At 33.7% G+C, this 27,431-nt stretch overlaps 1 protein-coding gene across 1 annotated transcript in view; it reads left to right on the top strand.

Moving 5' to 3' along the window:
* The window catches only part of LOC129217198 (anaphase-promoting complex subunit 7-like), a 62,252-nt gene extending 49,837 nt beyond the window's left edge, over window positions 1-12,415 (top strand). Inside the window, exons 13-17 of the mRNA XM_054851466.1 lie at window positions 1,095-1,145; window positions 2,721-2,833; window positions 4,526-4,642; window positions 10,960-11,068; window positions 12,273-12,415. Coding sequence (XP_054707441.1) covers window positions 1,095-1,145; window positions 2,721-2,833; window positions 4,526-4,642; window positions 10,960-11,068; window positions 12,273-12,329 — 447 coding nt within the window. The 3' untranslated portion in view covers window positions 12,330-12,415. The remainder of the gene's footprint in view (window positions 1-1,094; window positions 1,146-2,720; window positions 2,834-4,525; window positions 4,643-10,959; window positions 11,069-12,272) is intronic.
* Window positions 12,416-27,431: the final 15,016 nt, after the last annotated feature.

The following is a 27,431-nucleotide window of genomic DNA, read 5'->3' as shown; positions in this document are numbered from 1 at the left end:
GCACACCCCCATGCTACATACTAACTTTGTGCCAAATTTCATGAAAATCGGCCGAACGGTGTAGGCGCTATGCGCGTCACAGACATCCTACAGATATCCTACAGACATCCAGACATCCTCCGGACAGAGAGACTTTCAGCTTTATTATTAGTAAAGATAACTACTAAATTCACACAAAATATGCAATGTTTAAAGATTTTTACAGAAAAATATAAATCTCGAAATCAATAAGATTTTTGTCATTGCATTTTATTGGCCATTGTTTCATAATTAGGAGGCACAATGATATTTCTTCTCGTTAAAGTAGTTGTCAATGCATGTAACTGAGAATCGCGATCCCCGATTTAATTTCATTGTATTCATTGTCCAAAACATTTTTTCACACTATTATGTGGAGCAAAAGGACCATTTTATTTATGTGTTGCTCTTATCAAGAAAGGAAATTTATACTTCTATCAATTATATTCCAGAACTCCTCTCTCATTTACAAAAGGAAAAAGTAATTTGTCACATTTCCATTTGTGCTTTTATCGGTGTTGGACACCATTTTTACTTTTGTGTAGCTAATGGTTAAAAAGGGGATCTTTTATCCAGCATTTTTTTTTTTGTAAAACCAATATATTTGCATCATTATCATCTGTTGGTTTACACAGATAAAATGATCGGTGGGCACAAGGATGGGGAGCAAAAACAAAAGTCTCCTGCTATAAAGCTTTAATTAGATACAAAACTGCTATTTTTGCCACTAGAAACCTGTATTTTCTATCGGATTCACCCCTAAATACATTTCGATTTAAGCATTGAAAAGATCCTTAAGCTTTTAAACATTTGTGTACATTTTTCATAGCTACTTTGTTGTTACAAAAGTTTTTGTTCAGCTCTGCACTTAGTGTAATTTTAAACTTATAGAATTAAATTTTTATATTGTTTAAAATAGACACAACAGCTGGTGTTTAATTGTTCCAAATATATATTTTCTATTTTTACCTCTGCATGTGTTTTTTGTTATGTTAAAATTTATTACATTCGGCATTAGTTTGTGCGTTTGTATGTTTTGCATGTATAAGTAAACTTTCATTTCTTTCATTTTTTAGCTGTACGCTTCTGTTCTAATGAAGGATCCATTGAATACTGTTAAAGCAAAAGTTAGTATACTTTTGCATTCTTGTTTGCAAGCATTTTTATTCTAGTACATTAAATGTGAATATGAGCTATTATTTAGCATTCTAAAAATTGACTTTTAATAACTATTTACTAAGTAAAACGTTCAAAAATGCGTCATAAGGAATTAGAAAATGTTATTGAAAGAAATCAGATGAGTTTATAAAAAAATAATAATGATAGTAATTTGAATTTTGTCATCTTGAATTCAAATTATGTTTTTTTGCAATCACGAGTGTGTGTGTGTATGTAGACGTGTGTGTTTGTGTGTGGAAGGTATGTGTGTTTATGTGTATGTTTGTGTAGGCATGTGTGTTTGTGTCTGTGTGCAGGCATGAGTGTGTGGGTAGTTGTGTGTTTGTTTGTGTATGTGTGTGTAGGTGTGTGTATGTGTATGCGTGTGTAAATGTGTGTATGTATGCGCTATGCGTGTGTGTGTAGGATATGGACGCAACCTGGAGACGGTTTTCGCGCTAGAGAAGCAGCATTGTGAGGAGCCGGTTGACGGTGATGCTGGCAGAGGGTGGGGGTGGGGGGGGGAATAAAATCAAAAGATGCCAAAAAACAGTCAAATGAGAACAATAAGCAATGTGATTGCTCAAAAAGAGAGAAAGAAATCAAACTGAAATTAAATAAAGACATGATGTAAAATATGTCATTATGAATACTTTAGCATTGACTAAAAAAGTATTTAGCTGATTTTAAGCATGCTAGATAAAGGTTCCCGTAGTCTTTCAAGTTAATTTAGAATATTGGAAGGTAGTGTATGTTTCAAAAGTAATACACTTTTTTTTTTCACGTGTTTATTTGGTTTACAATATCTCTTTGAAAGTTTAAAGTCTTCATTTTCTTTGCAACGACTGACTCTTGGTGGCTTGAAAGCTTTTCAATTCCCTTAATGTGTCATATTTTTTATTATCTCTTATGACTTTATAACTAGAAGCAGAAAAAGTGGCCAGATAAAAATCGAAGTCTTTGCAAAGGTTTTGTCAACTTTAGGAATATGTGTGTCTGTTCAGAGTCAAGCTATAAAGGAGGCATAAAGAAACATTTGTTTTTAAAATTATTTCTCATTGTGAATTTTCGTTTGGCCATCGACAGAAGAAAAAATAATCGATTCCATGTAATAGATATTTAACTATGTATTGAAGCCTCATGTTGATTTTGTTTCAAATTTACATTAAGTTTGAGTTGAATGATTGGATTGGTACAAAATCAACTGATGTAGCTTTTTTTATTTGTTCTTATAGTAAGGTTGAAATAAATAAATAATACACAAAAATAATATTTACTTAAATGATTTTATTTATTTATTTATTTTTTTAAGATTCCTTTTTTTTTTTTTTTTTTGCTTTTAGGATGTGATCTATATATATGTTTAATATTATTAACACAATATTAAATGTCATTACACATGATATTAAATGTAATATCAGCTAAACTGCAGACAATAAAGAAATAGCATTGTAATTAATTTGAATTTTCTTTTTTGTTACTAAATTTCTTACCATATGTTTTACTTAAGTTTCTTGTTTAACAATTTCATTGAAATTTTATAGGCGAAATCATTGTTAGAAAAAGCTTTAAAACAAGATCCCACTTACTTGAACGCTGTGTATTTACTTGCTGCTATATATGAGCAAGAAAGATTATATGAAAAAGGAATTGAGCTGTAAGTTTGTTTTTTAAATTTTATTATAATGGGCAGCTCTTTCTTCCAATGTGGAATCAATTGGGATGCAGTGAACAATTTAAATGAAGCACTTAATTTTGGTGGGATTTGTTAAACTATCGGGAATCAGCCGAATGAATTGAACCTAAAAACAACTGCCTTTCAACATTTTGTGTATGTGTAAAATTTTAGATTTTAATAACTGGTTATACTGGTAAAATGTGAAGATATTTAAGATTTATTTTTGAATCAAAAAGCAGTTTTATCTATAAAAAGGGAAAATGTTACAACTAAGGTTAATGTTATTGGAGCCAGTAAATTCCCTATGTTTCCATTAGCTTCGCACTGAGCATAGTAGTACTTGGTGTCATTTTTTTTTTTCAATAAATTAAAGGCAAAAATTAATAATTGCCACTGGCCACAGGGTGACTAAATGAAAAAATATAGTGATTTAAAAATTCATGTTAATCGCCAACTCCAAAAATAAATTAATGACCTGAAAGCGTATAAAAGGCATTAAAATAATGGGATAGAACCTTTTCCACCAAAATCAATGCAGCTTTTATGAACTAATTTATTAAAAATTCGTAACTTGCATTGAGTAATGTATTTAGGGTTATTAATCTTAATAAATTGGGGAAAGAAAAAAGGATCGTATGGTGCATGGAGGAAAAAAAGTGTCTACCATTTTTTAAAAAGTGGCGACTAATGAAATTGTTATTATTGGCCACCAGTAACTGAAGATTTCCCCAGTTTTGTCCTTCATTTATAGAAAGGATACTTTACACAATGTTTTCTCTGAAGCAATAAGGCATCCCTTTACTTATTCAAAGTAAGTCACTATAACAGTTCATTTCACTAAAATAAAATGAACTGCTATATTGAAATTTCTTTTAGTTGCACATTACAGAATTACACATTTACATATGGGTCATCAGAAAATGTAACTTTTGAACGCAAATATTTTTCAATTTCAAAACCTTTTGTTTTCTTTTTCTTTCTTTCTTTTTTTTTTTTTTTTTTTTTTTTTTTTTTTTTGTTCTTACATGAAAGTTACCTAACAGAAGTTCCCACAAACAATAGCCTCTGCTAAGTTCCAATTAATTTACTCATAAATAAAAAAAAAAAAAATAACAGATTTTTTTTTAAAAATACCAAGCACTTTTCATAATGCACTCAAAAGGACCAAAATAACTTTTCTGGGTTAGAAAGGACAATTTAAGAATTCCTGTAGTTTTCGAAAATTCCAAGAAAAATGGCACCACAAATAAAGAAAAGTGCAGCTCAAGTCAGGAAGGGAATTTCTTATCATTATCTAGCTTTCAATCATAACTTTGAGTGTTGAAACATGCATATTTTTCTTATTGGGGAAAGTTTGGTTTTGAAATGACTAGATTTAAAGATTCAATAAAAAAGAAAGCATTTTAACACAACTAATAATGTACACTTAAATTTCTTTCTACCTCCAAGCAAAAGCATTGCACTCTAAGATCTAAGGTTTAAATAAATTGTTTCTGTTATTTTTAGCATTGGGAGGCTAGTTTTTTTTTTCATGAAATTTAAAAAAATCGAACAAGTAAAAGTTGCAACTGTCGTTACTATATGCCACTTCTTGTTATAGTTTTTTTCCCCTTTGGATGGTATGTACAGTACTGAGCTTTTTAAACCTAGTTTTCCTAAAATACTTTTTAGGTTGAAAAGGCAAATGGAACAGCAGACTTCTTGTAGACTTCATCAAATGCTTGGAGATTTCTTAGCTAGAACAAATGAGCATGAAAAGGCATTGCATCACTTCAGCATAGCATTAAAGCAAGTTTTTGTCTGTTCTTTGTACTCTATTGCATTTTTTCGTGATTTTCTATGTATAGTAGATGTAGCAGAGCAATTGAATTTTCAATGCTTTATTTTTAATTAAATGCTATTAGTTTAAAATAGCTATGTATGGAGATTTTAGAAAAAATTTAGTAAATTATTTGTTTCAGTGTTTTGACTCTTTCAACTAATTTGCTCATATCTTTCAATACTTTTCATATGTTTTTCATACTTTTAGATAATAACATTTACTGTAAAAGGACCTCTACTTTTGATTGATGTGTTTGTGCCAGAATCGGTTCAGCAACCCATACTAGCATGCTTATATTTTGAAACAGGGTTAGCATACTTATATTTTGAAACAGGGGTTTCCCCCATTATGGAAGATGTGTGCACTTCCCCAATAAATTCTTAGAAAAAACTGGATTATAAATTTAGTGTTATTACTAGGTCATATTTAACTCTGTTACTGGTTACTTAATTATATATTTTTACTCACTTGTATTTGTTAGTGCATGTAGAAAATAACTACCTTAAAATTCAACTCTCAAAAAACTAAGGAAATAATCCTTAGTGAGAATGACCTTAAGTATAATTTGTATACCAAAGTGGAGGGAAAATAGATTTATTAAGGAAAAATAAGTCAAAAATATCTAAATAGACCAAAACGTTTATGATGAAAGGTAACTTTTTTAACAACCTTGAAATGTACAAAACTGTAAATCAAAAAAAAAAAAAAAAGTAGGGGTGGAAACAAAAAACTACTAATTCTGGGTTGACAGGGCATGGTTAACTTCGAAAATGGTGAAATGAAACCCATACCATCATTCACTGTTAAAACTTCTGCCCCATCGAAGGGGTTTGTATGGTGAATGGAAATAAAGGTATCCTGAAGGCAAAAAAAAAAAAAAAAAAGAATTTAAAATGTCACACAAAAATATGTGTATGTCAGAGGGTCTTAAAAGAGGGGTGTGCATAGCCCAGACTGGCATCAAAATTATTAGTAGAAAGGGGTTAATTTTAGGGTTTTTTTGTTCTCATTGGGGGGGGGGGGACTCTTTCTTGGGAAATGCTCCATAGCATTTGAGAGAGGGTATGCCTTCCCCCTCGGGGGAATGAGCACCCCTAAGTATGTTGAATACATGAGATAGAAGAGCAAAACCAAGATACGTATGCATATTCTGAAAACTACTCTTTCATAAAGTTGTTTTCACCAACTATCTTTCTTATAGTCTGATACAAGTTGTAAAATCTTAGGGAAAAGATACATTTTTAGTGCACCACACATAAAAAAAGAAATATTTTTCAGTTTATCCTTTTGGTAGAGATTTAGATGTCACATGGTTCCTTCATGCTCCATTTTTTTTGTGTGATGAAAAACCTTAAATTTTCAATTGAAGAAAATTATTCTGCTTTATTTTTATTTTACTTTTTTAGTTTTCCAATCAACTATAAAGCAAAATAAAGCTGGAAAATTACTGCCACGCTAAATACTCAAAAAATTTCTTCTGAAATTTAATTAAAAAATATTTAATCTAAATTGTAAAATAATTTTTCGTGTTCAGTTTAGAATGCCTCAAAAGGTATGAGATAAACTGCAGCTGTTATAGAGATATGTACCATTCTGTTTTCTTGTAAATCTGGCAACTTTCTGAACTTAATTGGTGACGAAAGGACTAAATTCTTCCATTATAAATTAAAATTTCAAAAACAAACTTATTTTTTTACATCAGTTTACATGTGCATCAGATGTTAATTATATGTTTGTTGTTCAGAAGTGAACTAAAAAATACTGATGTATAAATATTTTTTTACATATAAATATAACTTACTTGGAATTTTAAAGACAAAAGAAGAAGCGGATATAAACTCAATAGAAAATTATATTTGTAATAGAATTTTGCTTCTTTTGTTTTGAAAAGAAATCTCTCAGTATTTTTTTAAGTCGCCACACGTTCTGGCGCCTATTATTTGTCAGACCCTCATCATGCTAAAAAACAATAATCTTACTTATGTAAGGCCCCTAAAGTATTTCATTGGTTTCGTTGCTTGTTATAATACCTTACTTTTGACTTAAAATCAGCAATATAACTAGTATTACAGTTAGATATGCCCAAAGAAAAGCTATGAAATCACATTATTACTTATCTCTCCTACACTTGTTTTTTTTCCAATCTTTTAATGATTTGTATTTTCTATTTTGAGATATTTTTTACTGTCAAACTGTTACCCTTGCCCCTACCTTCCACGTATCGTTGCCTCAGCGCAACAGTAATAGAATAGTGTTATTCCTGGGATTCGATATTTTAATGTTGCTCTGAGGTGACGATATGCAAATTTGCGTAATACTTGAAAAGTCCAATATTTTTTTTTTCTAACTTTATCAAAGGTTTTTTACTGGTAGGAAAAAAATGCATCTATGCAAAAATATTTGTTTCTGCATCCTTTTACTTCGGTTCATTCTCTTTTAGGGGAGGGTGGGGCAAGATGAGATACTTAACCGAAAAACAGTTGTGGTGGCAAACATAAGTCAAAAATCAATTCAAAAACAATGTCTTTATTATCTCTCAAGTATTACAAATGAATAAACATTGACTTAATATTTTATTTCCAACAGAAAATTTTAGGCGCATGTTTTAACTTATTGTGCTAAAATCCCATCTTACCCCACTAGGTGGAGTAAGATGAGATTCAGTGTTTACATGAGCCAGTACTGTTATTTAAGTACAGTTTTTGGTTTTGATTTTTCAATCTTCACTCTTTTGCCTTTATCTTTTGACAGGCTAACTTTTGTTGCTGTACTAATTGATGAGGTCCATGAAAATATTTCTTCCAAATTCCTTTTCACGTTTCGTTTTTTCTTCTTTTGCTCCTCGATCTTTTCCTCTTCCTGCTTAGATTTTTCTATTTTCTTCTCTCTCTGCTTAGATGTTCCCATTTTCGTCTCCTCTTTTTGCTTAGATTTTTCAATTTTCTTCGGCTTCTCCTGCGTAGATATTTCCAATTTCTTATCTCTCGGCTTAGATTTTTCTATTTTTTCTCCTCACTCTGTTCAGATATTCCCATTTTTTTCTCCTCTTTTTGCTTAAATTTCTCCATTTTCTTTGGCTCTTTCTGCTTAGATTTTTCCATATTCTTTTCCTTTCTTTGCTTAGACTTTTCTATTTCCTTCCGTTCCTTTTCAGCCTTCATAATTATATCATTTTGTAGCTCATTTTTGTTTGGTGATTCCGTGATAACCGCAGTTTTTCCACGTTTGCGAGGCTTTTTCTCATTCTTGAATGAACTGCAGCTTGGTACTGGCGAAATATCCTCTGGAGAATATACAATCTTCGACAATACCTCAATTGTATGAGGAGTTGAGGGTGTACAAATGAGTGAGCCTTGGCTACCCGCATGTTTAGGATTTTGTAAGCCTTGACATTGGTTATTAGAAGTAGAATTTTGAACACAAACAGCATCAACACCGTCGCCCGTCGCATCGGTTCTGTAGCTTCATTAGTTACAGGCTCAAGACCAGGGTTGCCAGATGTCCCGGATTTCAAGGGACAGTCCCGTATTTTGAAAAATTGTCCCGCATCCCAGGGAACTTCCATACGGGACGGCTAAAGTCCTGTATTCTAGCTAATAACTATATTTTACAAAACGAGGCATTATTTTAAGGGAAAAAATTAAATAAAGCAAAAACTAAAAAAAAAGAGCAAAAAGAAAATTATGTGGCAGAAAACGCAAAAATTATTTTCGTTTCAATTTGGTTTTTGTTTTGGCGAGGACGGCAGACCAATGATTACTTCCTCTTTGCTCATTGACTAATGTTGGAAATGTACTCCTGCGCATGCGTCGGCAATCGCAATGAAAACGATTTTCATATTTTGATCGGCGACATTTTGTAAAGTTTAATGCTTTGATATCATTGAATTTCTCAGATTTTTCATGAAGAAACGTCCTACGTCGAAAAGCATCCCTTAAAAATACAACATATCCAGTAATTACCCTCAACCTTAAAAAAAAATCCCCCCCCCCCCCCCCCCCCCCCCGCTTTTACTCCTAGAAGCCTATCCCGTATTTACTGTTCTTAAATCTGGCAACCCTGCTCAGGACGTCGGGCCACCGTAGGCTGAAGTTCTGTTTGTAGTTTCAGCATCGTGTTCGCCAAATATGGTTGGATTGAGTGGCCAGATACCAGTCTAACGGAAATCATTTACTGCAGTTGTCATCATTGCTACTCTTTTGAAAGCGTTTCCATAAAGTTTTGCTATCTGAAACTCAGGGTTGGCAAAAACCCGGTTTTTTTAAAAAAGCCCATAGACCCAGGGTTTTTAAAATAAAACCCTAAAAAAACCCAACTAAAGCTGGGTTTTTAAAAAGAAGTGTGGGTTTTTTCCTTTTTTAGGGAAAATGTGGGATACTTGTAGCAAGCATATTGTAGCGTAAGTATATGGACAAAGCACAAAAATTGTCTTGGGGTAAAAAAAAGCTGGAAAATTCAGCATTTTCTGAAGAAAAGTAAAAGGCAACAAAACCCAAGAATGGTGAAGTTTCCGATTTTTTACTTTCCATGATTACCTACAGTTAAGGCAAAGTTACTTTTTAAGTGATAAAATCTATTGTTCGTTTTTAATCACTACTTTTTTTTGCATTTTACTTTATTGTATTTCATTTTGTTTTGCAAAACTACTGTAGAACCTCAAGTAGTTTAAATCCATTTTTACTGAATTCCAACTTAATCAAGACATTTCTTTGAATTTTATATTGCCTGTTTTTCTAATTCTGTGTACAGAGTAAAAAATTTTAAACTTTTTCGTAAGATAATGAAAATACTGTTCATCCTATTCTGTTTTTCTGTCCGACTGTTTGTAAAACCTGTTAATTTCTAAAAAATATACCTTGTTTATTCGAGATTTGTGACGTATTGGTTTGCAGAAAATAATTCACATGAACGCCTTTTAGCTAGAGTAGTGTCCTCTGTACAATCTACAAATATTGAGAAAATCAGACAAGACAGGACTTAGTCAAGATAATTTGAGTTATTTATTGATCAGTTAAAGAAAAAAGTTAAAATCTTTGAAGTATTTTTTTAATGCCGTTTAAGAGTTAAGAAATACTATTAAAGTTCAAAATTCACTTTTTATGTCCATTGTCTGTGGTGAAGAACAAATAAAAAAGAAGTTTAAACTGTGAAAGTATTTGAATTAATTAATTTTTTTTTAAAACTTCTCAGAAAATTTTAAAAAACCCAAAAGTGGACTAAATAATGGGTTTTTTCAAAAAAAAAAAAAAAATATTAGGTCCAACCCAATTGGGTCCAATCCGGCCAACCCTGCTGAAGCTGTGTGACCACACGACCATGGTTTGTTCGAAGACAATTAGCCTCCTCTTGATCGTAAAATACACTTAGTGGTTTCATGAAACTCACATCTAGTGGTTGTAAACGGTGTGTACAGTGTGGTGGGAAGCATAAGATAATAACACCCTTCTCTATCGCGTTATCAATTACAGCCATATTTTTTGTGCGTGTACAGTGACCGTCAAGAAGGAGTAAAACTGGTGCATCTTTACTTGCTCGACTCCATGTGACGAATTTCTTAAACCAAGAGAAAAATATTCCTGACTGCATCCAGCCACTTGCATGGTATTCAGCCCAAGCCCCTGGTGAACAATCATTCATGAACTGATCTGCTGATCATTTGCACGGACGCGAGGAAATACAAAAAGGGGAAGCAACCAACTTGCTTCCTGCCTTTCAAAGCGAGAATTTTTGATCAATGCTTTGGTACTATTGACACTCCAGTCTTGTCACAATTATAGATTCTTGCTGGTGTCAATTTATTTTCATCTACAATACGGGTCAATAGTCACTGTCTACTCAAGTTCAAGTTATAAATAAAATTACATTAAATCACTGTGTAAATTTATCCTTTTGAATTGTGGATTACGATTATCTGATAGCAAAAAAGATTAAAAAATGGTACTCACCAAACTACACTTGAAAAGATGATCCAACAAAATAGGAGTACGGCTAAACACACGAAAATTGAGAAAAATATTTTATACAATGCAAATGCCGCGCACAAAATGGTTGATTCAACCAACGTGGTTTCTTCTTCTTCCATTGCAACTGATTGACTACTTTTCCGCTTGATGTCTGCACCAAAACAGTGAGGAGCTTCAGTATCTCATCTTGCCCCACCTTCCCCTACCTTTTTATTTAACTACTGTCTTCAACATTTATTATACAAGCTGTAGTTAACTTGATTTGTGTTAAAAAATCTTGCTTTTATTATTTAGTTATTTATGTGTTTGTGTCTATATAGTATGGATCCGTCAAATCGTAAGGCTGTTGAAGGAAGTCAGAGGGTTGAACAAAATCCAGAATCTTCTGAGAGCTTTGAAGTAGATGATATACCAGATTCTGAAAATGAGGTATTGTGTTAAATATTTAAAAATTACTTTGAAAACTGTTTTAATACTTTTCAGTTTTTGAGATAAAATGTCTCAAAAGTCTTGTAACATAAAACTGATGTATTAATTTTGTGAATTTTAGTTTTTTAAAATCTTTAAAGTGCCTTACTTTATTTTAGAAACAAATCTTAATGCTAGAATTACAGCGGCCTTTGTATACCTAAAAATACGGCGGGGGTCCTTTTGACCCCTTGAGAAGAAAACTGCATAGTTCCCTACATAATATTATATATTTGTATAGATTAGTTTTCATTAAAATTATTTACAATAAATGCAGTTTATATAAAGGATGTGGAGATTTTAAGGATAGATAACAAAGTAGTTTTAAAATTTTTTTAAAATTTCTCAAAATAAGCAGCACTGTTTCAGTTGCAATTCAGAAACAAGTGGCTAATCCCTCTTTTTATGAACAAAAACATTATGAATGCTTCAAGTTCGGGAAATGATATGTTATAAGAGGCATGTTTGATTGAGTTTCTGCTGTATTTCAGCATCAGTAAATGTGTTAGCTTTTTTTTCTTTGCTCAAAAGGGTCGAAGTGATACATGATCGCATTTTAATTACAACCATTTAGTTTGGGTTTCAAATAAAATACAATTTTCTTAAAGACTTTATATTATGACTTAGCATGATGATTTAGGAAAAGCCAAGGAAGTATTAAGCTCTTTGTGTAAATACAGAGAAGCAGTTAGCAAAAAGGGTTTGCTTGGGGTCAAAATGACTGTTCCCATAATTCTAGTGTCAACACAAACTTTTTATTTTAATTTATTTTTTTCATTCCACTCTCATTAGCAACAAGTTCCTCCATTATTTACAAGCTCTGCTCAATTGCATTTACTCATTATTACCACCGAAATCTCATTTTTGAATTCTGTATAGCATAAATGCTGTGCAAAATGGTGTTCCTGATGGTGTGACAAGCTTGATATTGACAATACAAGACAAACCTGCCCATTACTAGTTGGGCGCTCATAACTAGTCGTTTACCCTCCTCTTTGTAAAATAATTTAACGACAAATTTAAAATCTACATGTCCTTAGGATAAAATTTCTGTTTTGTTGTACACTTTGTTTAACTATTTTTTTGTATTGATAATAAGATTGGAATTCTTGCTTTAAATGTAAAATGACTACGGAAAGTTTCTCTATAAGCAATTTTTTTTTAGGGTGATCTTGAAGAGAGTGAAGTGGAAGCTGTTTGGTCTGATGCTGATTATACATGAAGCATTCTGAAGACTGTCTTTGTAAATATGAAATAGAATATAAAATCATTTTATTATGTAAAGCATTCAAAAATAAATATGTTCATTGCCAGTTTGAAGTGTTTCTTTTCTTTTCTCTCCCCCCCCCCCCCCCCCCACCCCTGTTTGCATTTCATCTATGCTTTATTATTATTATTATTCAAAGTATGGCAGTTTTTATTGCATTTCTTAGACATTACAATTTTACTGTAGTAAAAAGTAAAAGATGTATTTCATCTTAACTGTAATTTTTAGTAATAAATCGTAGTGCAATGCATCTGTTTGAAAATGTGCTTCTTGAACTTTGTTTTATAGAAAGCAGGAACTCGGTTTAAGTACAATGGATTCCAATTATCCAAACTTCAACACTCCGAATTGCTGTTTGTCTGAATCGCTTTCAGAATTTCAGTAACAAAATTTAAAGCACAACCATGCTGCACCTCATTCTTCCCTACTTTGCCGAGATGTTCAGCAATGAATGAAATTCATTTACAGTACCAGAATACATACTGTTCTAATGTACAGCACTTGTAAGTAAGCTCAGTAAATTGTTACTTTCCTATGTGATTAGCTAACAGATTTTTTTTTTCTCTTGTATTTTTGACATACATACATTAATTGATTAATATAGACTCCATTTTCTGAAAAATACTGTTCTTGAAAATTTTGATTCTTTGAATAGGATCTGGTCCCAATTGATTCAGATAGTTAGAATTTTACTGTACTCTTTGTTTTTTAAGATTTTTTTAAAACTGAATCCTCATTATTGATGTGTTTAATAAAGCTTCTATAAAATCTAATTTCATGCCTCAACTTGAAATTAAGTGAATCAAAGGATTTAAAAGACTATTATTTGACAAAAAAAAAAAAATGTGAAAGACATTTTTCAAACAATATTATTGTGGAAGCAATCAACTCAGGACTTTCTCGCTACTACAGAAGGAGGCCTCTTGATAATAAGCTTTGTCACTAGTGCATTTATTTCTGGGAGCTGAAACTGTTTTAACTTTGAGATTTTGCAGTGGAAAATGGAAATAAATTTTATCTCCACAAGAAAACTTCAAATTCAATGAACTTTCGTAACAAGTTTTCAGAAAATTTGGATTGAAGTGGATCTTTTGTAGTTCTAACACAAAAAGAACATCATCTCCATTTCACAAAGGAAATGGTTTTAAGAGACTAGACAGTGGCATCGTTATCGGCTGTTCACAATGGATTTCTCCTAATGGGATGAACTGCAAAAAATCGGAAAATAGCCATGATGAGGATGAGCTATCATTTCATCAATATTGTGAACACAATTTGCAAAGGAAAACTCAATACAGCTGACCATTACTGAAACTTTTAATAGTGATTATGAACTTTCTAGGTAAGACAAATAAAACTAAATATGAACTGAGTACAGTTTTAAACAAAACAGTGAATCAATTATTGATACATTACCAACTAAATTTCAATTTCTTAATTATGGCAAGGTTGAAATTGAAAGTATTGACATTTCTAAAAACCAAACTAGGTAAAGACAAATTCAAAATTAAAGGAGTTACTGAGGTAAGTTATCAAACAAATTTTATCTGTTCAATTGTAAAGTTATATGTTATTGCTACAGATTTAAATTACTGTATGTTGTAGTTAATTATTTATTAAAAGACAATTTAAAGTCTGTGCAGATTGTTAAAAATGCTGATTTTAATGAAAAGGTCATGTTTCTATTCAACTATTTTGGATTGCTGTGCAATAACATAAAAAAAATTACCTACTGGTGATGTAGTTGAGAGGCTATCAAAATACAAATTTTTTACAGTCTATTTTGTAGAAAATAATATTGAATAGGCATAACAAAATTTAACTTAGAGGCAAACCAACTGGTAAGATAAATAAATACCTTTGTGCTGAACAATAAAGTAAGATAATTAAGCCCAAATTTGTGCTTTTTAACGTTTTTCTTACTAAACCAACTGGTGTTTATAAGTTTGTATCACAGGTAATGAGATGATGTTACCGCTAGTCTATATTTATAAAGCAGATAATATATGTGTGTGTTCCCTACAAAAATCTGGTTTACGTCAGATCTTAACAAAATTCAGAAGGGATGTACTTTGGCACCCGGAAGAAATCAAAGATTAGAATTCAAAAGTGAAAAAAGTCCCAAATTATATACATTTTCATTTAAGAACCCAAAAAAGGAAGCTCTATAGAAAATAATCACCGTAACATTTCAAATTTAGAGCCATCGGAAAACTCTTTAGAAATACCCCCTTAAAAGATTATCCCCACCCCCCAATGTTCCCTCCTTCAAAGTGTTTAAACTAACCAGGAAAGGAGTTGTAAGCTTTTTAAATGAGTGAACATGAATTTTCTAAAGTTCGTCTTCACTTGAGTGTTAACAAAAAATAAAATGTTTTTTACGTTGAGGCTTCTTAAGTAGTGGGGAGATTTAAAAATTTTCTTGTGTAATTCTTTTTTCAGGACTTGATAGTTATTTTTCGAATAATTGGCCGAGGCAGATGATTCTTAACGTTATTTAAGAATTTTCGATGATACTGTCTTAACTCAAAACATGGGGATTGTTTTGGCACTGTTGCACTTACTCGGATGCGGACCTTGATGGAACCGTCGCACAGTGGTCGATTTATTGAATCTAGCTGGACAAAAATCAAAATTGCATCATTGTTATTTCGCGATAACTAATATTTTATTAGAAACTAAAATACCTATAAATCAGGGAACCATGTCTAATTTGGACGGGAAGTTCCTGAATTTTTTCCTGTAATGGGTTGAAGTTCGCATTTAGCAAAAGTGCATTTTGTGACCTTCTACATGGAAGATAATTGATTATCGTTACAATTTGTCGGCCTAATTTTAAATTATTTATGTTTATATATTGTCATTGTGTTATCCAATGTTAATATTATTTATCAGTTTCATTAATTAAATGCGAGTTTTAGATGCATTTTTATCCAAGATAAAAAGTGACGAATAATACACCATTTCATCAAAAGTTATTAGAGCAGCAAAAAAATTCTCCACGAGCCTCCGCCTTCTAATTTACATTTTTATGTACCTGGTATATCTAAAAACATCTGGGCAAAATACTATAACCGGATCTATCCGGCCATACAAACGAGTATTATCAATTTTCATGAAACATGGTGCCAAAAACTAAAGTTCTATTCAATAAAGATGATCATGTTTGATTTCCTTTTACCTTCAGTAATGTTTTTTAACTATCGTCTGCTGTTGAATGTTGTCTGCTGTTTATTTTTAAACCTTTTTTTTTTTTTTGCCTTTGGCAACTATAAGTAATTTTTATAACTATTCTAAAGTGTTTTTTTGGAATGCAGTGGTAGTAATAACATTCGTCTCTGCTTATGTAAGTGAAACAAATATATTTTCCTATCGTTAATACATGCAAATTTATGCTGATTTAATGGTTTCATTAAAAAAAGCAAACTCTTTTTGATGTTGGGTTCTAAATAAGGACTCGAATAGTGTATATAATTTTGTGATTGAAACTTTAAACTTGAATGACTGTAAGAATGATATTAAGCTAAGTGTTGTAAATACTGTAAATAATTTTTGTGTACATGTAAAAGACAATTGGAAGCGTTGCTCTTCCTCACAGAAAACTTTCTTGCGAAAACATTCTATTTGGTTAAAAAGTGATATTACATTTGATGAAAGAGTTGTTAAAGAAGCTGTCATAAGACTTCCAGGATCTTCAAAAATACAGCAAAATTTTCCAGCTCGCGGTCGACCTACAACAACTTTTGAAAATTCAAGCCTTAAAATTAAAAAACGTAAAGTCGCATCTGTTATTCAAGATAGTAGTTCAGAGCAATTAGTTTTTGCCGCTCAAATTAGTCTTCGTTCTTCAGGAAAACGAGATGCTGCAGAACTCTTACAACAAGTAAATGTGTAACGAAAGGAGTTACTAGAATTAAAACGGCTTTAAAAAGAACCGTAACAAATAAAGTGGTGAAACTAACTCTTGACCAAAAGCTTTAGCCTACTATGTAAATACAAAACTGACAAAAAATTAGTACATTGAAACACACAAATTAGCTAAAAATCAGAATGCAAATATATATCCATGTTATGAAAAAGTATTAGAATCAAAGAAAAAATGTTATCCAGATGATATGACATTTCTTCCGAAATAAATTTTCAGTCGCTTATAAATTATACAATATTGCGACTTTTTCAAAGTGAATGTGAAAAATTTGAGGAACTTTTAAAGGTAGATTCCATAAATATGATTTTTAAATGGGGATGTGACGGAGCTTCTGGTCAAAGCACTTATAAACAGCAATTCGAAAGCACTGAAGTCTGTTACGATGATTCATCTGTGTTTAATATTTCATTAGTAACTTTTCAATTAAAAAGTCAAGAAAAGGAGCTCTGGAAAAATCCTCGGCCATCTTCAACCAGATATTGCAGACCAATAAAAGTAATTTTTGAAAAAGAGACTCCAACATTAATCAAGAAAGAAGTTGATAAAATAGAATCTCAAATAGCAAGCCTTTGTCCTTCAAAAATAAAAATTAATGATAGAGAATTTTTGGTGGGACAATCATTGGTAATGATTTCACTGGGTAACAAAAAAATATTTTTTTAAAATCGTCGAGGGTTTTCCAACTGAATTAGACTAATATTGATGCCCTGAGTCCGAAAATGACCATGGTTTTGTTCAATCAGGTCAGGATATTAGGATACAGATATTTTTAAAAGTCGATGTTTCGCCAAAAAACCAACTTCTGCGATTCATCAGCTGAGAAACCCCTGACGATTTTTTCGGTTTTTCTTAGGAAATAAAAGTCAACATATGCAAATTATTTCAGTTTTTATTTAATCTAAGAAATTTGATAAGCATATTATCATAATATTAGTATAAGAATGAGCGTAATGAGACACAAAAGTGTAGAGTTTACGGCATAAATCGGCGTTTCTTCGATTTCCGTTTGTGAGCAGCCGCTGGGTTGTCTCTCTTCAGCGACCAGCAGTAGTCCGCCATCATGACTGCGTCCCACCTCCCCTGGTACCTCTCCTCCATTTGGCGCATGTCTTGATGGAACCTTTCACCTTGCTCGTCACTCATCGCCCCAAGGTTTTCAGGAAACTTCTCCATATGTGAGAACAAGAAGTGCATCTTTATACTCATCAAACACCCCAGTTTCTGAAAGGCCTCTATCATGCTGCTGACGAGTGTGGCGTGGTTTGCTGCCTTCGTGTTCCCCAGGAAGTTGTTCACCACCTGCACAAACGATTTCCACGCAGCGCACTCTAGTGTGTTCATGGAGTTTTCAAACTCTGTGTCCTTTATCAGCTGCCGTATCTGTGGGCCATCGAAAATGCCGGCCTTCAGCTTCTCAATGGTCAGTCGAGGAAAGGCTTTGCACAGGTAGTTGAAGCATTTCCCATCCTTGTCCAGAGCGCGCGTGAACTGTTTCATTAACCCTAGCTTCGTATGTAGTGGTGGGATCAATATCTTCTCCCGGTCAACAAGAGGTTCATTTATGATGTTTCTCGCCCCAGGTACTAACTGCTCTCGTGCCGGCCATTCTTTCTTTACATAGTGGTGGGCTCTGTCTCGACTGTCCCACATACATATAAAGCATGGGTACTTCGTGAACCCGGACTGTTGACCAAGTAGAAAGTTCACCATCTTGAAGTCGACACAGATGATCCATTGGTGCTGCTCATATTGGATTTTGTCGAGCACGTACTTCACTGCTTCATATTTCTCTACAAGAGTTGTGGAGTGCGCAAGAGGGATTGAGGCGAACTGGTTCCCGTTGTTGAGGAGCACACACTTCAAAGAGCGCTTACAGCTGTCAATAAACAGTCGCCAATCTCTCGGATCGTATTGAGGAGCCCCGAGTTTAACAAGAAGACCCGCGACATCTCGGCAGTACACTAGGTCTTCCTCCTGGCAGAAGTAGCCCATGTAGTTCTCATGCCTTGTACGAAAGTAAGTGATACGCGCGTCCTCGCCAAGTAGATTTTTCTCTTTCAGTCTGGAGGCCAACAGCTCGGAGGAAGTCTTTGACAAGCTGAGATCCCGAACAAGATCATTAAGCTCACATTGTGAAAAGGGCTGCGGACCGTCGCGTGCTTCATACTCTTCTGCATATCCTCCCTCGTCTGTACTGGTAGTGGTGGCCTCGTCGTCGCTGTCAGGAAGCTCTGTGAACAATGGTACAGGAATTTCTTCGCAGTGAGCAACTGGACGGCGGGCAGATGGAAGGTCGGGGTACTGGAGCCTGTGCCGATTCTTCCGGTTGATACCAGTAGTATTGATAGCGCAGAAGTAACAATCCGATGCATGGTCAAACGGCTCCCTCCAAACCATCGGAATCCCAAACTTCACTGAAGTTTTCGTGCCCTTCGCCCACCGCCGGAGGTATTCCACGCACGTCTTGCACACCTTGTGCGGTGCCCAGGACTTATCTTGGTCACCCAGCTTGACTTTAAAGTAAGCCTGGTAGGCGCTCTTCACAAAGCCTGTGATGTTCTTCCTGTCCACTGACAGCGTGTATTCTCCGCAGATGTAGCAGAAAACGTCAGGATTATTCATGCATGAACGTCGAACAGAAGCCATATTAATAACCTGAAATAGTAATAGAAATATGTAGCCTACTTTCAGATAATAAATTTACGAATAAGTTAATTTTGTAATTACATAGATTGAACTCAAAACCCCTATTACTAGCATATTGAAACGTATATAGGCATATGGCTGTATCTCAAAAAGTTGACCTGATACAGCAAAATCAATGTGATGTTCTAACTCAGGACACTAAAATTAGTCTAAATCAACTGAGAAACCCCAGACGATTTTTTGGCTGTTACCCAGTGTTATGGTTGATGGGAAAATTTGTAGCATTCTAAATGAACAATCTAATCAAAAATGTTACATTTGCGGAGCTTGTCCTAAAGAAACGAATGCGCTTGAGAAACATACTAAAAAATCAATAAATCCTTCAAAATTCAGATTTGGATTATCAGGTTTACATGCTTGGATCAGATGCTTTGAGTGTCTTCTTAATTTGTCATATAAACTTGAAGTGAAAAAATGGCAAGTAAGAAATCAAGAAGATAAGGAAACGATAAAAAGGCGTAAAAAATATATTCAAGACAGATTTAGAAAAGAAATGGGCCTTTGGGAGATATGCCGAAGCAAATTTCTGGAACAACAAATGACGGAAACACTGCTCGCAGATTTTTTTGCTAATCCGACTTTGTCATCCGATATAACGGGATTAGACATTGGACTTATACAGCGTTTTTCAATAATTTTACAAGCCGTTTCTAATGAACAAGAAATAAATGAAGACGAATTTGAAAAGTTTACTTTTGACACTGCGAAACTATGTTCAACTATATAACTGGTATTTTATGCCGGCTAGTGTGCATAAGTTGTTAATTCATGGAAGAGAAATTATTGAGCATGCCATTCTACCAATAGGACAACTTTCTGAAGAAGCGCAAGAGGCTCGAAATAAAGATTTCAAAGCTTTCCGAGAACATTTCTCACGAAAATGTTCAAGGCAAAAAACTTTAGAAGACATAATACATATGTTACTTATTACGTCTGACCCTTTAATTACAAAGCTGAGAAGCAACTCTAAAAACCATGAGAATTTACTATCTAAAGAAGCTGCATTGTTGTTGAGAAACAATCAAAAGATAGACTACAGTTCCTTAGACAGTAGTTCTGCTGAAGTTGACGAAAATTTTAGTTACTGACGCTTTTATTTTATGTAGTTTTAAGTGAAAATTCTAGTTACTGACGCTTTATTTTATGTAGTTTTATGTTTACTATCAATATAACGACCGAATTAAAACTTTTAACTCGGTTTGATAACCCAAAGTATTTTTGTCCAGCTAGATTTGTGAAATTGACCACTGTGCGTCGACGGTATTTAGGAACTGTTGCTGTTCTTTTGATAGTGATTTGTAGGCACTTGCTTTTAGTTTAATAAGAACAGGGCGTCCGCGCACCTGAAAAGTCATGGATTTCGACCATGATCGAAAATCTTCATGGAAAATCATGATTTTCAGCAAAAAATGTTTAAAAATCTTGAAAACTGACAACTGGTCATAGATTTCGAGATTGAGAATATACACACTTAACAAATATTACAGATTAGGTGTAAAATTTACGCATATTAGCTGTTTCTTAAGTTTTTACCCGTGAGTCCAGATATTTAACGCATTTCGAAATCTGTGTGTCTGCTGCTGCTATAAAACTCGTTGGTTTTTCTTTAGTATGTGATTCTACCGATTGCATTGAACATAAATAATTTTGTGTTTAGCATTATTTTTAACCTATTCTTGTATGTGTTATTGTTTAGTTGAGTATGCGTATACTTCTAATTTTTCCGAGGTCGTTCAAAAATTTTAATATGCTTGCCTCAGAATTGATTCAGGAGAATCATAAAAATCATCATTAATTTTCATCAATGTCTTAAATTAATGAAGATTTTAGAAAATGAAATTTGTCTAAAAGAATTATTAAGGAAGTTTAGGACAGTGACAGAATATGGAGATCAATGCAGTTTCACTTTTCAAGCTTTCCAAGGGTCCGAAAATGTTGCAAATTACACAAACTCGCTAATTTTTTTCCAATATTTGTAATACATCCCAAAATTTTCGCGATCAATGTCTGGTAAGTCAGGTAATTTTATTTTTAATTCGGATTATTTATTTATTTATTGTGAACTTAATTTTTGCTTTTAAAATAATTACTTGCTAGATTTTTTATTTATTTAAGATTTATTTTTAGAAAAACAAAACAGCTTTTTACATCATCATTTTCTGTGCAAGTTCGAAAATTCATTCATTTTGGAAAATCATTTTGCATTATAACTTTTTTCAATATTATCGGTAGTCGAAGTGTATCGTACGAGATTTTTCGGTAATAAAATAATAAATTTGTTTACGTGTAAATTCTTTCGTATCTAAACATTTTGTATGACTTGTTGGAACCCGAAAAAGAATGCCAATACTGTATGGTGCTTGGCTCAGAATATTATTTTAAAACTCTAACTATTTCTTGTGTATTACTAGTCGTTGTGCATAAATTGTTTCTGGTTATAGCTAAAAAGTTGCCCGTCAAGGTATGACGGGTGAAAACTGCTTCTACATTTGAACGAAGCCTGTTTGGTGATATTTTTACCTGACTGCGCGATGCAAAGGAGGGTAATGTGATTATAAGTCTATGTATGTATGGTTGTTCCTATGTGGCGTTGTACAGGCTAAACCCCTTGGCCGATTTTAATAAATCTTACGTCAATCGATTTGTCTTAACCTTGGGAGTGTCACTAAACACATGACAGTAATCAAAATTCAACATATCAACAACCAGTCGCCATATTGTCAGTTCGGGATCGTGTCGCACGCTACCTGCGTGCTACACAGCGTGCGACAAATGCAACCCTAATAGCAAAATTTCTTGCATCAATCTTGACAGATCTTGATATTATACTGACGGCGTCAATATTGACGTGTTTCATACTGCATCTTGCATAAAGATTAAAAAGCAATATTACAATAACAACACGTATGCAACATTGCATTCATCTTAAAATATCAATATTGATATTACCTTACAATAACAACATTGCATACATATTGACGCCGTCAAGATGTATTGATTTCATGCTGTCGCCGTCAAGGTAATTAGTACACAATAGAACAGGTGGACCTTCGTTGATACTTGCGCATGCGCACAGTTCTTTCTACCCAGCGTCCCTCGAATTGCTGGCACATCTTCCTCCTTCGACCTACGATTTCAGTCGGTTCAGAGGAGCTGCACGTGGCGTTGTCGTCGCGTTCTTTACGCTTCGTTAAGTTGGTTCCTTAGTTATTAGTGTGGAATAGTATTGTTTTAGGAATAACTTATGAATGACTGATAACTGCATTTGTTTATTAATATAGTACTAAACAAGTCATATCGCAGACGATGTGCGATCAATGTTAGAAATGGCCGAAAATAACTTTTTTCGTCCCTAGACTTCGAAACGAAGGACATGAAGCCCAGAATTTCGTATTATCACTTCAAACTCATGAGTAAGATTAATTTTATTCAATGGTTATTTATGTTATTCTTTAAGATAAATTCATGTGTTTTGTCCATGGGCTATTTTCAATGCTGACATCCATTTGGAAATGTACTTTATTGTATTTATTTACTTTTTTATTATTTTGCTTTCTTTATTCTTAAATGTGTTATAAAAACTTCCGCAATTATTCCTAACTAGGCATTTTATGTCTTTATAATACAATTAGAAGCATGCATTTATAAAATAAGTCAAGTATTACGCAAAAGGAAGAAACTTTCATTTTTTAAATTAAATTGCGAGTACTATTAATACCTTTATATGAATTTCCGATCAGATGTCAGCTTTAAGGAAATATTCTTAGGCTAGAAAACTATCTTGAAGAATAACAGAAATAATTACAGAATGAAATTTAATTCTCGAGTTTCAAGTGAAAATAATACAAAGAAATAAATAGATAAAACACCTTGCAAACGTGCTGATTTCATACTGTCATGTCAATGTATCCTGACATTTTCCTGTCATATCAATACGTATGCAATATTACAAAAGCAAGATCATCTTGCCTAGACCTTGATTTCATGCTGTCATAACAACATCTTGATATTATCCTGTCATATCAATACGTATGCAAGATTACAAAAGCAAGATCATCTTGCCTAGACCTTGATTTTATGCTGTCATGACAACATCTTGATATTATCCTGTCATATCAATACGTATGCAATATTACAAAAGCAGCCTACCTTGATATTTTCCTGATATTATGTTGCATATACCTTGTCAGCCAATATTGTGGCAGCCTGCTGACAGCATAAAGGGAGTAACATAACAACATTGAGGCAGCATTAATGCAAGATGATTTTTCTTGCATGTCAACCTTTATGCAATACTGAGGCAAGATATTTTGCTTACTGGGAAGTAGCGTTTTCGTTGCCTGAATTTTTTGTTTTCTAAATAAGTCTACTAATTAGATTTTTTCATCTCTAACATGTTGCACTTGTTTTTCTCGTAATTCAGGGGACTGAGTTTCGCGACGTGTGTATTCTCTAACGGGATTTTTTAATTTTGGGAGAAAGATTTGACTGACGGACTTTTCTGCGTTGGTAATATAGCTGTGGTTGACTTAAGTTCGCCCATTTTTGCTAAAGGTCAAGCATATGTAGCTTAAGCCAAGTAAGGTACCTAGAGGGATTACTAATCAGTAGTTTAGACCACCGCAAGTTACTTAATCACCGCAAGTTACTTATCCTCACAATATAAACTTTCTCAATAAAATGGCAAGATTGCGAAATTTGCCGTCTTATGATCATAATAACTAAGTCAATGAAAATTAACTAAAAAGAGTAAAATAAAAAATAATTATTAAATAAAAACAAAAAACCTGACTGCATAAAAACCAAAAAAACTAAAAAGAAAAAAATAGAAGCCCAGTAGTTTAGAATTTTATTAAGTATTACTGAACAACTAATACTCCACTGAAATAGTTTCATAATCGTTATACACATAAGCCAAATTATAAATTCAAAAGCAGAATAGAAGAATCAACAGTCGGGGCCCATTCAACTTTTACAAGGTTCCTTGACTGGTCAAAAAGAAATGGGCCCCGACTGTTTATCCTTCTATTCTGCTTTTGAATTTATGATTTGTCTTATGTGTGTAACGATATACAGGGTGAGTTCGATCGAATCTGCCATACGAAAGGGGGTGATAGAAGAGCCCAAGCGGAGCATAGAACCACCCATTATCGTGTCCAATCCGTAACCGTAACCGAGTTTTGGTAAATTTAAGGAAAATGAGTAAAAAAACAAAATTCTGAGAAAACGACCGATTTCTGAAATTAACGTAGGACCTACAAGGAAAATAAGTACATATTTGGAAAGAGCAGACTAAATCATAGCCGTGTCTAAGGGGAGGGTTTTAGGGGTTAAACCCCTCCCATTGGAAAAAAAAAAGGATGTCAAATGAAGAAAACGATCGACTTAAATTAACTTTAATGTGAAAGCCTGCGTTTAACGCTCCCCCCCCCCTTTTTTTCACTGAAGTAATTCTGTATTTTTTCCCCTCTAATTCAACTCAGTTGGACCTAAACGCTTGCATTTCTTTCTCTTATAACTTAAAAAATTTTGCATAACATTCAAATGTTATGTAATTTACAACTGATAGAGCTTTGCCGACTGAAATAATATTTTGGAAAAACTGTGGTGGTAGAACCGTTGAATTATCTACCAATAGAAAGCATTAATAGTGCTTATTGTAAGGAGGTAATGATGACATTGGCATGTGTTGCAGCTATGAAGATGTATTAGTGATTGTGTTTAGTAATGTAATTTGCATCTACAATACGCTCGTTCTAAGCATTATTTCAGAACGTAAAATATGATATGCATTCTCTTACATAAAAAGAATTCGTGGAGAGTTTTTAATACTTGTTGAAATAAACCGCATAGTTAACAGATTTAATTAAAAAGAAACAAACAAGGTTTGATAAAAGTGAACCTGTAAAATAAAGGAATACTTTGGTCACTTGAGCAGCCAGAATTATTCTTCTAGGGGAAGGGGGGGGGGATACAGCAGTACTTACAGGTGCATAAACGCCATACTGGGATCGATAATTTGTAGTAAAACTAATAAAGGTTGTGAGGGATTGAATCCCCCCCCCCAGGTAAGATTAAAACCCCTCCCTTTATGAAAACCTGGACACGGGCCTGGACTAAATCCTACAAAATGATACCTTTCGCATTACGATAGACGCATTTTACCGAGAGCTACAAGCTTTGAAACATTGGACACACTCAGAATTAAAATGGTGCCAACGTTTTCAATCGACATTTTCAAAAATAACCGTAAGAGCTACAATAGGGCAAATCTACCAAAAACTGGCCCATTTTATTAGCTTTCAGATAATACAACAGCAAATCATATTGGGCTTCAAGTTCAGCTGAAAGTCAGACTTTTGTTTGAAACAGTATAAAAATTTGCATTCGTTAAAAAAGGAAAAACAGCGAAGAGTCCCACTTTTCTGTTTTGAATTTTCTGTTTCACGATAGCATGTTGCTTTCTTTGTTTAAGAAAATTATATTTTTTAATAAAAATAATAGTTTTAACATTTAATTTAGAGAAAAAACACATGAGATAACGATTCGTAGAAATAAAAGAAGCATTACTTTCCCCTGCTTTTCACAAAGGGAAAATCAATAACAAAAAATGTTACACCAACATCGATTAGTACATTTAATAAACCTTCAAAATTTAAAATAGCTGCTGAAATTGGTCGCCGCCACACCTGATACACGCTCTTGTCCTTTTGCGAACGGAAACAAACGTTGCTCTTAGAGAAATTTCATTCCTTAGTTTCCCTACTGCTTCATAAAGCCGGTCACTCAATTCTTGCAAACTTGCTACTTCTGTTTTGTAAACTCCTTGTTTTAAGAATTCCCAAACAAAGAAGTCCACTGGCGCCAGGTCTGGGGATCTAGGGGGCAAGGGATGAGGCCCGTACGACCAATCCATTGGGGATACTGTTTAGTTAGAAATTCCCGAACGGCATTTGAAGAATGTGCAGGGGCTCTAACGTGTTGGAAAATGATTTCCGCCCTCTCTTAAACAGGAATAGTATCAAGAAGGTCAGGCAAATGATGTTCAATGAACTCTAAATATGAGCTTCCTGCATTATAAGACCTTAAAACGTATACAGACCCATCAAATTATTTCCGATTATGATTTATGATTGTGAAAAATATCGCCTAAAAATAAAAATTATTTGTTTAACAAAACAATTAATAATAAAAACTAAACAGAATTATTCATTTGTCATAATATTTTATGTATCGTTTGCTTCTTATTAATCTTCTGATATTTTGTAAATGTGTTTCGGAAAGTGCTAGAATTATGATTGTTTTTACAGTAAGTCAGTAGAGAGTGTTTTTAGTTTTTGGAAGTTTTCGTTAAAGTTTCTAAAGATAAGTTGCTATATTCTTTTCTCGATTTTTGGGTATGTCTCGATTTTCTAATGAAGAGTATGCTGATATGCATTTCGTGTACGGATTTTGTGATGGTAATGCTCGCAGAGTCGAGAAAGAATACCATCTCCGTTACCCAAATCGTTCTGCACCTAACCGAGCTGTGTTTGCCTCTATACATCGAAAGCTCAAGGAGACAGGTTCATTTGGTACGTTTGTTCGAGAGGGGCCAAGATCACCGTTCTGTCGATGTTGAGGAGTATGTGATGAACCGAGTAGTGGAAAACCTAAGTGTGAGTTCACGCTCGGTTGCTATAGAAGGTGGATTATCACAACGTAAAGTAATGAAAACATTGCACCAAAACAAGTATCACCCGTATCATTTTACTCTAGTCCAAGAACTGCGCAATTCAGATTTAGAAAAGCGGGTAACATTTTGCAGATGTCTACTAACCCGAGACACTGAAGATCACCATTTTCTAAGAAAGATATTGTGGACAGATGAATCGTTGTTCACTATAGGGGGCATCATAAATTTGCATAACTGGCATCATTATGCTGAACATAATCCTTTCTTAACCCGAAACTCATCATTCCAAACTCGATTCAGCATAAATGTTTGGCTTGGCGTAATAGGAGATCATTTAATTGGTCCGTATGTGTTTCGAGGTAACTTAAAAGGAAACACATATTTAGAGTTCATTGAACATCATTTGCCTGACCTTCTTGATGCTACTCTTGTTCGGGAGAGGGAAGAAATCATTTTCCAACACGATAGAGCCCCTGCACATTCTTCAAATGCAGTTTGGGAATTTCTAACTGAACAGTATCCCCAATGGGTTGGTCGTACGGGCCCCATCCCTTGGCCCCCTAGATCCCCAGAGCTGACGCCAATGGACTTCTTTGTTTGGGGATTCTTAAAACAAGAAGTTTACAAAACAGAAGTAGCAAGTTTGCAAGAATTGAGCGACCGGCTTGCTGAAGCAGTAGGGAAACTAAGGAATGATATTTCTCTAAGAGCAACGGTTGTTTCCGTTCGCAAAAGGGCAAGAGCGTGT

This window comes from Uloborus diversus, chromosome 2 (genome assembly GCF_026930045.1).
Source record: "Uloborus diversus isolate 005 chromosome 2, Udiv.v.3.1, whole genome shotgun sequence".
NCBI classification, from domain to species: domain Eukaryota; kingdom Metazoa; phylum Arthropoda; class Arachnida; order Araneae; family Uloboridae; genus Uloborus; species Uloborus diversus.
This window is presented reverse-complemented; position numbering and strand designations above follow the sequence as displayed.